This window comes from Netta rufina, assembly GCF_964035555.1.
Source record: "Netta rufina genome assembly, chromosome: 4".
NCBI classification, from domain to species: domain Eukaryota; kingdom Metazoa; phylum Chordata; class Aves; order Anseriformes; family Anatidae; genus Netta; species Netta rufina.
The window spans coordinates 32,191,506-32,204,600 of NC_140127.1; the positions used below are offsets into that span (position 1 = coordinate 32,191,506).

The 13,095-nt window shown below is 46.9% G+C and overlaps 1 protein-coding gene across 3 annotated transcripts in view; it reads right to left on the minus strand.

The window, feature by feature from the left end:
• TMEM131L (transmembrane 131 like) overlaps positions 1-11,792 on the minus strand; it is a gene marked incomplete at its 5' end in the record, with an annotated part of 77,715 nt that extends 65,923 nt beyond the window's left edge. For all 3 annotated transcript variants that reach the window (XM_084285625.1, XM_084285626.1, XM_084285624.1), the window contains 3 exons: positions 4,441-4,484; positions 11,383-11,453; positions 11,669-11,792. In XM_084285625.1, coding sequence (XP_084141751.1) covers positions 4,441-4,484; positions 11,383-11,453; positions 11,669-11,792 — 239 coding nt within the window. The remainder of the gene's footprint in view (positions 1-4,440; positions 4,485-11,382; positions 11,454-11,668) is intronic.
• Between the last annotated feature and the right edge of the window lie 1,303 nt (positions 11,793-13,095).

Consider the following 13,095-nt stretch of genomic DNA (forward strand, 5'->3'; position numbering starts at 1 on the left):
ATTAGTGGTACTTAGTACAAGCTTAGGTTGAAAACACTGCTTTAGGATGGTGCCTTTTGAACAGTTTAGGATCATACAATGACATTCCCAAATGACTTTTCAGCTTTTCCTTCTGAAACAATTTCTCAGTGGACACTAATTTTAATAAAAAAATGTTTAAAAAGCAAGTGCCACACAAAATAATGTTTTGTTTACATCTCGACATTTGTTTTGATTCAAAAGTGTGGTTTTTTTTCCCTTTTCAGTAAGAAGTAGAACAGGAAAAATAGGGTTGATCCTAAGCTATTTTTCAAACTTTGTTTTCCCGAGTTAGCCACCACCAAAGCTAGTTATCTGGCTCACAAACTTAATACCAGCCCCATGCCATTACTTTCCAAGAACCGGACTGTCATATTATGGCATTAAGATCACAGGCTTTTTTGAAGGATGAGTCACACACAAGTTTTTGGCTCACCAAAGTGACTTAACAGACAGCCCTCAGTGCCAGACTCATCTGTGCCTCTCGACTGCAGAAGGGATGAAGTTGTGGCCAGTTAGAAATTGCCACATACAAGCTTGTAGGGTAAAGCTTGGCTAATTGCTGCAGAAAAAAATTATCACTACATCTCTTAGGTATCTGCAGGAGTGTTGACCACCTGAGTAATTTTGCAGTTTGTTCACCACGTCTGCATTTCTGTCTCATGGTAAACCCTGGACTTCCCAAATGTTAGTTCAAACCTGTCCAGATCACCAACTTTATTCCTCCTCAGCAATGTTAAACGTTTCACTGATCAACACCAGGAAAAGGCAGTGGGTCCTATCTTTACCTTCCCATTTTTCCTCCATGTCTGAGGCACTGGTTCCACAGACAGCAAGAAATGTGGGTTGAGGAGCAATGCCACTGCACAATCAGGCAATCAGGAGAGGTGAGAGTGCTGGGCACCAGCTGTGACTCCAGTGGCTGGAGCATCCCAGCAGCAGGGACCCACCTGAGACCAGTATTGCCAGTGAGCAGCTGCAGTCCACTGATCAGATTCTTGGAGATCAAAGTCAAGCAGCAATGCACGACTTAACTCACTGGATCACACTTGTAATTCTCCTATTAGTTGATACCTATCTACTGAAAGCAAAACATGCTTCAGGTAAAGGCTGCAGAATGTCCTCTCACTAATTACACACCATACTCTTACTGTCTCTCTCTGCTTTCTCTTTCTTCACATGCCACAATCGGAGTACACAACAGTATTTGCTCCATGTGTTTTACTGAGTGCAACCCGGTACAACTGTTATTTAACACATCAGCTTGGAAACTGGATTCTCAAAGCCTTCCCGCCACCCTTGAAGTCCTCAAAACCACAGATTAAGAATGTCATATGTATTAAAATATATTTCCTTTTTGCTTTTGACAGTCCAATGTATTTCCTGGATGCAGAAAGCTAGACAATTCAAAAACATTGTATATATCACTGAATAGCATTGTACCTTTAACTGTGCCTTTTGACTTACTCTGCTGCTTTAGCAAAAGCATAATAAAGTAGTAAGCACTTAAATCTTCAAAATTTGTTAACTTCCAGCTGCGGCAAGTGAATATTCACCATCATGAAGGAAGAAAAAGAGACTTTTCAGTCAACACCTGTCACTGACTTTCTTCTAACACCCTGAACCAAAGCTGTTCTTCTGGAGAGCATCTTTTCATTGACCACATGCAAATACAAGAAACAATTTTTAAGGAAACATGAAGCTTTTTTTAACAGTCTAGTCCAAATAAGCATGACTAAACACGTTAAAGACTGTGGCCTGAAGCAGTACATCCAGCATGTATCTACTATCCATCATTTCTTATTTTAGAGTCTGATCCAGAGAGACAGAAAGCAACCTGTGGCAGCAGACAAGCAATCAGAAAGGCAGGAACTGTAGACAAGAAATTAAGGAGTTGGTAATTACCCTTTTTCACTCAAGGCACCAGGAAACCTATGGATCTCTGTATCAACCACTTCCCATTCACCTCTGAACCAGCTCTTTACAAAAAAATGGTGTTTTGGCAATGGCTCGTCACTTCCACACAAACTTCTCTATTTAATCAAGTTCAAATAAGACAGAAATGATGAGACAACAACCATCCCTCCAGAGCACTCACCACAGAAACAACAGCAGAAGACCACCACGCCACACGGAAGATCCTGTGATGCACGTGCAATACCCAGGAAGCCAGTTAACAGGCTGTTAAAGCTTTACTATTTTTTTTAAAGTAGGTTAACAAGCTCCCAAGAGAGCCCATTAACTTAGAATTAAAAATTGAATAAAACAATGTTTTGGGAAGAGACTTTCTCCTTTATGCCCCAAGATGCTGAACTCTCTCTGCTTTCTTTGGCTCTGGGGAAAATTTTGATTTCTCTGTCTCCATTAACGTTTGTTCACACCACTGCTCTAAGGTGCTTTGCTTCTGGTGCTCCAGGGGCTCCACATCAAGCCTCAGTATCTTCGGCTGATTTCCCTAGGGCATGCTGGCAGACAAGGAGATGAAGATAACGCAACCTCTCAGGTTCTGCTGCTTTAGGAAAAGGAAATGCCCATCATTTCAGCACAAAGTAACATAAAACAAGGGAATGAAAACTCATCTGGAAAGAAGCTCTTACCCTTCTAACAGATCTTTGCTACATACGGGCTACACTCTAACATTCCTTTGATACACTTAGATCAGTGTTTACATACTCCAGCCATTTAAAAGACATACAGAAATCAGCATGTGTTTAGGCGAGTTTCCTGAAGCATCTGAGTGTATGACAATAGAAGGATGTTTCCATCCGTGTAACAGTGAGCCTTGGAAGCCTTACTTTCAGAAAACAAGGTCACTAATGGAAATGAGTAATTACTAGAAAATCTTTAAGCACCTGAATGACAAAAAAAAAACAAACCACTTTTTCCTATCTGAGGATCAAGAACTATTTATCTCTCAACTGTGTTTTTATTATTGCCGTATTAGCCAATCACTCCATCCACCTCCTGAGAGAGGCAGGTGTAGGGGTTATTTTCCCCTAAAACGCATCTCTTGCTACTAACAAAAGTCTCAGTAACCACCTTAAGCACAGCATTTGAGGCTGTTGTCTTCTGACTATGTCTCAAGAAAGAGAGCATGCTTAGGCATGCAGTGAAAATTTTGCACCAAAACCGTAGTAATCCCCAGCTGAAAGACAGAAGGTTCTGTATTTGTGCAGGTAAAATGCCAGCTTTCAACAGTTTACCCCCTCCCAATCCTTTCCCCAAAGAAAAAAGAAAAAAAGAAGATTCGTTATTTTTGTTCCCTGTGCAGATATGAATCAGAGGATGTAGGTAAGCACAAACTGTCAGTGACACCTGTTAGAGGCAGCAATAACGCTGCCATCCTGTTTCTACACCACCTTTCTCATCTTCATGTAGAGAGAGCCCTAAGCTGATGCTGGGTCCAGGAGATGGTGTTCCTGATGGGGCAGTGAGAGGGAGAAAAAAGCTCTGTGAAGAAGTACTACAGCGCAGGACCAGCAGATGAAAACCATCCCCTTTTTACTCCCATGCTTAGCCCTGCTGCCAATTCCCAGCACTGCCTGCGTTTTTATCAGATCTACTCACTCTCAAACCCTAGCTAAGGGCAAAGACAGGAGATAAATGAGAAAAGCATTTCAGGCTAACTACAGCCGTCAGAACACGGTGGTGTTACACGTGTTTATTTTAAGTCTTGTGATCTTTGTGACTGGCATGGCATGGAAAGCTGTACCCACATTAACACATACCAAAGGAAGGAAGTGTTTCACTGGTAGATGTCCAAGCATTTTAATCTGGACACTTAGAGGAAACAAAATGTGTGTTCAAAATATAAAATCTGCGGCACTATTTACCCAACCCTCCAAAACAGAGGAGGCCTGGTATTAAAGGAAAGAGCAGAGTTGAAGGTTACGTTTAACAGCTTTATTACTTATCTGATTTAAAAAAAAATAAGAAATAAAGCAGGCTATTTATTGTTCCACAGCAACACATTAATAGGTCTTTGGCTTTAAATCTTCCTTATCCCCACAGTACACATTAACACTCCAAGACTACTTACGTTTGCAAGTTTTGGAACTGAAAATCGTCCTCTTGTTTAAAGAAATGACTTACAAAATATACTATAAAGCAGAACTGGTGAACACAGTATTTTTTCTGCGTAAGAGCAATGAAAAGTAAACGCAGCTTAGAGACGGAATAAAGAGAAACAGATGCAAGAGGGCATTTAGGTCTTGCATACATTGTACGCTGTTTTCTGGCTCTGCTAACAAATTAATACTAACATTTGTTGAGAAACTAGTAAGTCACATGTACTGAAAATGTATTTAATACACAGCAGAAAAACATAATCTTTAGTAATCCGCCTAATTACACTTCAGTATTTCCTAAAGTAAAAAAAAGAAAAAAATCTTCAACACTTGTTTCCATTTAAGTTCTGCTTACCTTTGCTCTTGTGGATGTTCTTCCACATCCTCCTCAGAATCAGCCTAACAAAGACAGAAAATACCACGTAAGCATCTCAGAATTGCAACAGCATGCACCGGACATACGCACCATTTCTAACCCCTCTGAAGCTGGACTCCATTCTAACTTGTCTGGAAAAAAAAAAAATCAAAAATCTAAAATTCCTCCAATGATTCCTTCATGGTCCAAGTAAGGTGGATGTTGGCCACCCCAATTGCGGTTACAGCTCATTTTGCCACATAAATGGTGTTTTATCGTGGCTATTCCATTATTTTTTCAAATGTTGGTTTAACAGACTTATTTTCCATTTATACAAAGGCATCTAGGATTCTGTTCATACATACAATTTCAATCTGAAAACATCAATTGCCCTCAAGCTACAGGAAGGCTGATTATTTCCACCTTCAAATTACGTGCCCTGTGTAAGTAAATGTCATTCACCAGTATCCAAGCAAGGATGATGTGTAAAACCTTGAAATTCAGGTCACACAGTAATGCCGAAAGCGAAGGCAAGGCAGCAAGTTCCAACTAAGGCAGCAAGATCCCAAGCCCAGATCTTAACAACCATCAGCAAAACGTCCAAAAACCATGCAGAGCTTAAGCTGTGCTGTAAGCACAGCAGCTCAGCTCAACTGCTGGACAAAGGTAATTTTCAAGACGTGCAGGAAACAAACCATGGCAGCTTGCAGCTGACCACTAAACACTTTGAACTGCCTACAGAAATGAACTCAAGCGTTGGTTCAATGAGCTCCCTGCAGGAAATCCATTTAAAACAAGCAGGTAGCTGTGTTCTGGACTGGCTGAAATTTCCAGGAGAGCTGTAGGTATAATTCAAAGCGGAGCGTGTTACAACAGCCCAATCTGCTCTGATGAAATGAGGCACAACTTCGGGGAGATTAACATTTTCGAGACGAGGTCAGGGCTCTCCTGCCAAGCACAGCTGGTAAGCTTCCCCAGCCGCTGCAGAAGCAGGTGACGGTTCCACAAGAAACCAGATAAAGACTGTAGCAATGAAAAGGTAGGAAAAAAAACATGAAAAAACAACTTTAAAATTAAGAGAGCACCTTCCACCACTCCTCCCACACACTTTCCATTGAAGTGCATCACTCACAGGCCACAAGACACTAGCTTTCACCAGCTTCTGTTTTCATTACACAATGGGGAGAGAAAAAATAAATCACTTTGTTGTCCAGGTCCATTGCATGGTTCTGCAGCACAGACACACCTGGAGGTCCTGCGGCCAGCATTCAAGGAGGCCTGGCAACCTCCTGCAAAGCCCAAGCAGACAAAGGTTTGCTAGACCCTACCTGAAAAGCACAACACAAAAGCATCACCCGTTTTCCAGTTTCTCCAACATTTTGTCACATTTCCAGGACCTCGGTACCATAACACCTCATCCACCTCTCCCAAGAACAGCTCTTCTGCCACACAGGCTGGCAATCTATCCTCATTTTAAATGGCTTAACTCTTCCTTTAAATGGTTTAACATCTGCCAGGCATTAGAAACCTGGGACTGTCATTACACAGTGCTCACTCTCAACACTCATTATCTTAGCATTGACTACTTCTCTTCTTCACGTTTTGTTAAGCAACGACGAAGAAAAACGTTCCCAATCTACGGCACAGCCACAGCATGAAAACTCAACTGTGCAAGAAAAAAAATATATATAAATAAAACCACGCTTGACTTGGGAGCATGCATGCAGAGCTCCATTTCCAGCCTTCTCCTACCTTCTTCCCTCTCTGTATATGTCACATATATGTTATGCTACACACAGACTGAGGATTTAAAAAACAAAAAGAAAGCAAAGCCAGGAAGCTTTATCCAGCTACAATTTTCCCATACGAGTACAAGGGGCTGAAGGAAACAGCTCCTGAGGCCAAAACGCAGGCCACAGCAGCCTATCCATGACAGGAAAGAAAAAAAAAAAATCCCCTTTCACCAAACCTCATCCTGAATACAGGCAGGTGCTTATCTTGTGCCCCGAAAGAGCCTCCCTCATGTCACACAAGGCATGAGAGCCTGGTCTGACAGTTTCTGCATAATCTGCATGGCCAGCCAGTCTCAAGTCATATCAGCACCATCCAGAAGCTCAACTGGGAGGCTGGAAGAGCCTTTTAACAGCCCAAAGAAGAACATAATCCCACCCTAAGTCTGTCTCAGGCTTTCACACAATTTGTGTGCCTTCAGACAAGCCCTGCTTTGAAGTAGGTGACTCTGTATATTCAATTTGTGCATGGCTGATAGGATATGCCTCTCTTAATGACACACTGCAGTGCCACATATCTCAGATATATATGCAAGATCAAGGTCTTCATCAGCTTTCGCAACTGGCAGACTAATTAACCTGATTAGCCCCTGAGCAGCACTGAAGAACAGGAACTGAAGACAAGGCTCTACTACATGGGCCAAAAGGAAAAGAAAAAAGTATGTATCCTTCAGACCTAGGCAGAATCTTTATGGTGAAAGCCCACACAGCTCGGTATCTGCCCCGTGCCTATCACTGACTATAATACAGCAAATAGTGGCATCTTCCTTTCTCTCCAAAATTCAGTACCTGAAACATTATCACAATAATCTTAAAATCAGCAGTCACTCTAACTTCCTACATGCCTGCAAAGAAATTCAAATGTACTCAAGGCGTTCCTCTAATGAAACATCTTGCTCATGTCCTACACACCACATGCATGGATGGGAGAACACCCATTACATCAGATAGACACAGACACCAGGAAAAAAAAGGCTGCTACGTATTACCTTTGATGCCTTGCTGTCATTTTCAATCATAAGACCTCAAATTTAGCCTTCATTATTTCACTTTAAATTGAAGGGGCTAAAAGGAAAGCACTGAATGTCCTCCTCCATATATACCTAATTGGCTTGGCCCTGCCCTCAGATTCTCAGGATAATTACCACAGCAGCCTCTGATGGAGATAATCACACTACATCAGCTCCCCAGAACCTCTTTTAAGTGGTGTCCATCGTAAATAGCAGATGGCATTTGTGTCTCTCCTTTCATTTTTTTGTGGCTGTGGATACAGAAGACCAGATCCCCTTACCATGCTTCTCCTGGAGTTCTTCTCTCTCCTCTTTAGAGGAAAACAAAAAGCAAAAACCACATGTGACTAACTACACTGCAGTTTTGCACTGTTTGACTTCGTATTTGGAGCTCTTTCAGCCTTTAATGGTGAAGGGCTTGAGTGTCAAGTCCTACCCAAAGATCTCTTCTGAGCATTTTAGTTACAGAAGTATTAACAAGTTACATACAACCAAGCCCATAAAATAGCAACGAGTTTGAATAAAAAACACAACTGCTTTAATCAAGGCTCTCCCAATTGATATCTTCCATGTCAAAAACCCACTGGCTTTCCATTCATCTCCCAACCATCAAGGCAGGCAAGACTTCATATTCTTCAGCATCGGTGACAAGTCCCAGGAAGCAAAACAAAAATCCAGTCACCCTGGAGATGTTTTGTGTCATGATGCTATAAAAAGGAGGTTGAGGAAAAGGAGGAAGAGGAGAACGCAGGAGCCCCTTTGGCCATACTACCTTTGCAAAGAAAGAGGAACTCAGCCCAAAGGGAATACCGACACTACTTCAGGCTGGAAAACTGAGCCCATTTCCAAGCAAAAAGGGGACCCAGGAAGAAATACTAACATTGGGAGAAGACATATGGAAGCACACTATCCTCCCTGAGTTCAGGGGCCCACGCATGCCCAGCCACCCTTCAGGCTCGGCCATGGGCCAGCAGCCGCAGGTGAGCCACCACCCCCTGCAGTCAGGGCGTTTTCAGAGGGAGCCAAAAGCAGGAGAAACGCTCCCAAGGAGAGGGGAAGAAAAAAAAAAAAAAAAAAAAAAAAAAAAGGCGTGAAGCGACACACAGGAGGGAAGTTGGGAGGGGGCCTGCAAACAATGAGAGGGAAGCAAGAGGAAACAGAAGGTAGAGTGACGAGGGTGGAGGCGCGTAGGCCGCCGGCGGCTCCGCTCCAGCGGGCGCATTCGCAGAGCGCACGCAGACGGAGTGATGCTACGAGAGGCCTGTGGAATGACTACAAAGATGGAAACACCTCCCCCTTCCTTGTAACATGATTTCTTTATTCCGCTTGTGATCTTGAAAACAAAAGCAGGCATAGGCAACTTGGCAGCTGACTGGGCGACTGGCCGATCTCATTCCCATTCTCAAATGCTGCATGCAGCAAGAAATGCTCAAAACTGCTATGTCACAGACAGTTGATGATGCATGGAAAATAAGATAATAGTGCAAAGCCACTACAGAAAGGGAAAAGCATCGTTCAGACAGTGCTGGTAGCCTGCCAAAGCCAGGCAAAAGGACTGGACAGACAGGACAAGCTCATCTCTACCCTGTCCAGAGCTCGCGACATGCAGGCAGGGTGGAGGCACACTGGGAGAGTGGCACGCATGGCTCCTTCCTGGGATTCTTCCTTTCTGCATGGGAAGTCCTTGCTCTTGTGCTGCACGCCTTCCTGTCCGTCTGTCCTTCCTTCCCTCTCTCCTCAAGAGAAGAGGAAGAAGCCGATCGAGGAACCAGGATGCTTCCCATGCCCAACGCCTTCCCCTGCACCCATCTTTCAATACATGGATGAAGCTACTCCTGAGTATTCACCATCAAAAAACACTTCTCACCCACTCAAGAGCCAGGAAGTTATTCATCCTACTGGATCCTTACCATCACATCACCACTGCTCTGGTCCAGTGACACTGGCAGTAACTGCCTGGGTGTCCACATGGCAATGGCTGCTCTCGCAAGGAAGAGAACATGGGCAACCTCCTTGCAGCAGCAAGTCAGATCCTCTTCTTTTTGTGGAGCGTGGCCACCAACAAGCAGTAAATCTCTTGTGAGTTTAACCATCCCTCCAACAAAAGAAGGGAAATCAAACATTAACAGGTGAAGAGGTTTTCTGAATCTCGAGAGCTAATGCTAACACCCCTGCCAAGCTCCTTGCTGACCTAGAAGGGTAACAACACTGAATTGTTTTCACTAGCTCAGACATAGTGAAATAAGTACGTACCAAAGGTGATCGAAACAGGGCAACGCTTGGTCCCTCAGGAGCTCAGAGAAAAGCTACAAACAGCAATAGCAGGCCAGTGGCATTGCTCCTCACTAGAGGAGTCCATCACTAAGGAGATGGCCCATCAACACATCCACAGGCACACAGAGAGGTCTCCTTTCCTCTTCCTGCTGACTGGGAAAGGCAGCTTCAAATGGGTCATCCAGCCACAAGCCTGAAAAGAGCTAAGTAAAGCCAAAGCCCACAGTGGAATAGAAATTTGAGCACCAGGGCTGGGCCTGGAACCACGCTTTGGTTTTAAAACCTGACTGCGGAACCTCCTGTTTCTGCTTGAGCAGTGTCCTACTAGGCAGATGCTGCTTGCACCTCCAAGCTCCAAAGAGAAAGCTACGTAAAGCAGTCTTTGCACCACCAGTGCTCACAGACACTGGTTCATCTGTCTCTTAACATTGTCTTATTTCAGCGAGCCTATAGGTGATTTCTTCTCACTCTGTTGCAACTGGAATTAGGTCTGTTTGCTTTCCTGCATGCCCAATGCTGCATCTACAGAAATGAAAGAACAGCCTCATCCTTTTTACTGCTGCAAGGGTTCAGCAAGCCCATGCACTAAAGGCGACAAGTTCCAGGGCCATTCACGACTGGTTTTAGCTGCAGCCACACCGGAGCTCGTTTTTTGAGGATGCTCGAGAACAAAGTGTTTTCCAAGAGGACCCAATCTCCTCGGGAAGTAAACATTACGTAATCACCTCTCTGCTATGAGGAGCAACTATAAACAACTGCATTACGTGGTCCTACATCTAACGCATCTTAATGTCTTCAAGGTAAAGGCGAACAAGCAGGAGGCAGACTTCCCTGAGCACCTCTGGCCACGGAGACTCTGCACCTTCCCCCAGCTGTTACCACATCTACACTTCCAAATAGCAGCAGGCAAATTCAGAACAGCGTAAGAGATAAAATAAAAAAAGGGGGGGGGGGGAGGAGTGGGAATATGAAACGTACAAGAGAAAATGCTTCCATAATGCTGGAATGGAGGAAGCTGGGCCCCAGGAAGCTAGCTGCGGTGAGAAATAACACTTGTGCTGTTTTTCCCCCCCGTTGGTGGGTATCGGCAGTCGGGCACCAAATGCAGAAGGGTGTAATGGCTCGGGAGAAAGGAAGTGCTCTCGCACAAGACGGCGTCCCTAAGGGCCTGATTCTCCCCAGTTATACGCCTGGTGCCTCGCAGTCTAGGAAGGCACGGCTCGACATATGGCTGAGTCCGTCACCGCGAGTTAAATGCCTGCCTGAAATGCCATAAACTCCAGGCCACCGCTGCCAGCTCTGCTCCTCCCGCACAGGCTGCGCCGCGCATTTGCACCCTTCCAGCTCCTCGCCCCATGCAGATCGCTGCAGCTTTCGCCACCGCTCGACAAAAGGAGCTGAGCAAAAAAAAAAAAACAAAATGTGCCACGACGGGGGGAGTGACATCCTAAATGAGGTGTCATTGGAGGGGGGGGGGGGGGGAAAAAAGGAATAAAAATGGCTTCACCTGAGCGCTGCTGCGAAATATAAATATATGCAGGGTTACTGCGTGCGCATCTGGCGCTTGCCACGCAAAGGCGCAGGCAGGCAGGCACGCTCGGCCTTTAAAAAATAAAGGGAAAAAGAACAACACAAAAAAAAGGGAAAGTGGAGAAAATGAAGCTAATGAAGCTGCCCCCCCCCCCCCCCCCCCCCCGGGGGCAGGGGCGGAAGGCGTGCAAAGGGAAGCAGCCCCCGGGAACATGGGCGCCGCCTGACAGCACAGCCCCGGCCAGCCCCACACCCCACACCCCGACCCCATACCCCCCCCCCCCCCCGGCCCTATAAGCGCCCTCCCGACCCCATAAGCGCCCCCCGACCCTCCTCACCTGCGCGGGCAGCAGGAGCTCGCCCTCCTCGGCCTGCCACAGCTCCACCACGCCGGGGATGGGCTCGATGGCTGCGGGCAGAGAGAGAAACCGCACATGTACCCACCGCCGGGGGGCACGGGGCCAGCCGCCGCCGCCCGCCTTTGTGTCCCCGGGCTGCCACCGCGGCAGCGCCCCGGGGACGGGGGCGGCGGCCCCGCTCTCCCCCCTGCAGCAGCAGCAGCAATAACACCAGCAGCAGCTGCAGCAGCAGCAGCAGCAGCGGGGGCGCCCCCCCGGCGCTCACCTTGCCCCTGCGCCTCGCCGGGTCGGAAGCAGGGCAGCAGGACGTGGAAGACGCCCAGCAGGAGGTTCATGGCCGCGGCCGCGCGGCAGTGCCCGCCGTGCTGCGGGTAGCGCAGCCCCGCCATGCCGAGCCGCGCCGAGCCGCGCCGCGCCGTGCTGCGGCTGGGCGGGGGCGGGGGCGGGGGGCGGGGGGCGGCGCCGCGCCGGGCAGGGCTCGCCCAGCGCCGCAGAGGCCGCGCCCCCTCCCCAGCATGGCGGGAGGCGCCGCCGCCATCTTGGTCCCCCGCCGTTTGGGGCAGCCAGCAGGCTCCATCACGGCCCCAAGGGCACCAGCAGGCTCTGTCCCAGTCCCAGCCTCACAGACAATGACCCGCAGCCACTGCTGGGGCTTGTTGGCGAGGCGCCGCGCACGCCCCTGGGTGCTGGCTGGGCTGGCAGCACGGCCATCGTCAGCTTGCGACTCCTGGCAGCCCACTTTGTGCCACAGTTGACCGACATCGCGCTCCTGTTTCTGCAGAGTCACCACCGGCTCCCCCTGCCTCCCCAGCCTCATTAAATACAGCTAGGGGACCCACATACTCACCTGCCCTACTTTGCCATTTCCCCCCCTTGTGCATTTTTCATGGGAGGCTGCCCAGGAAAACACACCTGTACAATCGCACAAAGGACTCGATCGGTACAGGACAACACTGAGTTATTCCCATAGTAGAGCCCATCAGTGATTGAGAAAAAAACAAACAAACAAAAACCTTTAATTTTTATGGCTAGGCAAACCATTCAAAAAGAGGCACTTCCTCCAACATCTCAAGTAAGCAACTCCCAAACTTCCCTGAATACCCAAAAAAAAAAAAAAAAAAAAAAAAAAAAGGCAGCAAGGACAGCTAACTTTCTATTTATTTATTTTAAAAGGCAATGTTACTGTTGCAGTATACACCACATGCTAGGTAATTCAAAAAATATGCTGACACGCTTTGTCCTCTCCTTGCCCTGCTCTGCCTACATTTTTTAGCACATACACTGCATCCACTTGAAAGCGTGGTGGATCCTTGCACACAGCAGGATTTGCAGCCTCCTGCGGGACCCGCCGCGTTACAATAGCGTTCAAAGCTTTATAAGCTTCATTTAGTTTCAGAAAGCCTGTCAGAGCATTGTCTGTGCTTAAAGAGGCATTTAAAACTAAAGCGAAGCTTTGAAAGCTTCAGAGACAATGACGCTGGGCTGCCGAAGCCCACGAGCTCGGGACACGTTTTGAAGAGATGGCATCATGTAGCAAGCATTGCACGCCGGGCTCGGAGCCCTGCGGTACCGAGGAAGGAGAGAGCAGCGAACAGAAAATGTGGACTGCACGCTGCGTTTATGCAGCTACGGGTCTGTGCAAAGTGTCTTTAATCCTGAACTGTTCCTGCCCTCAAGATCAGCAGACATACA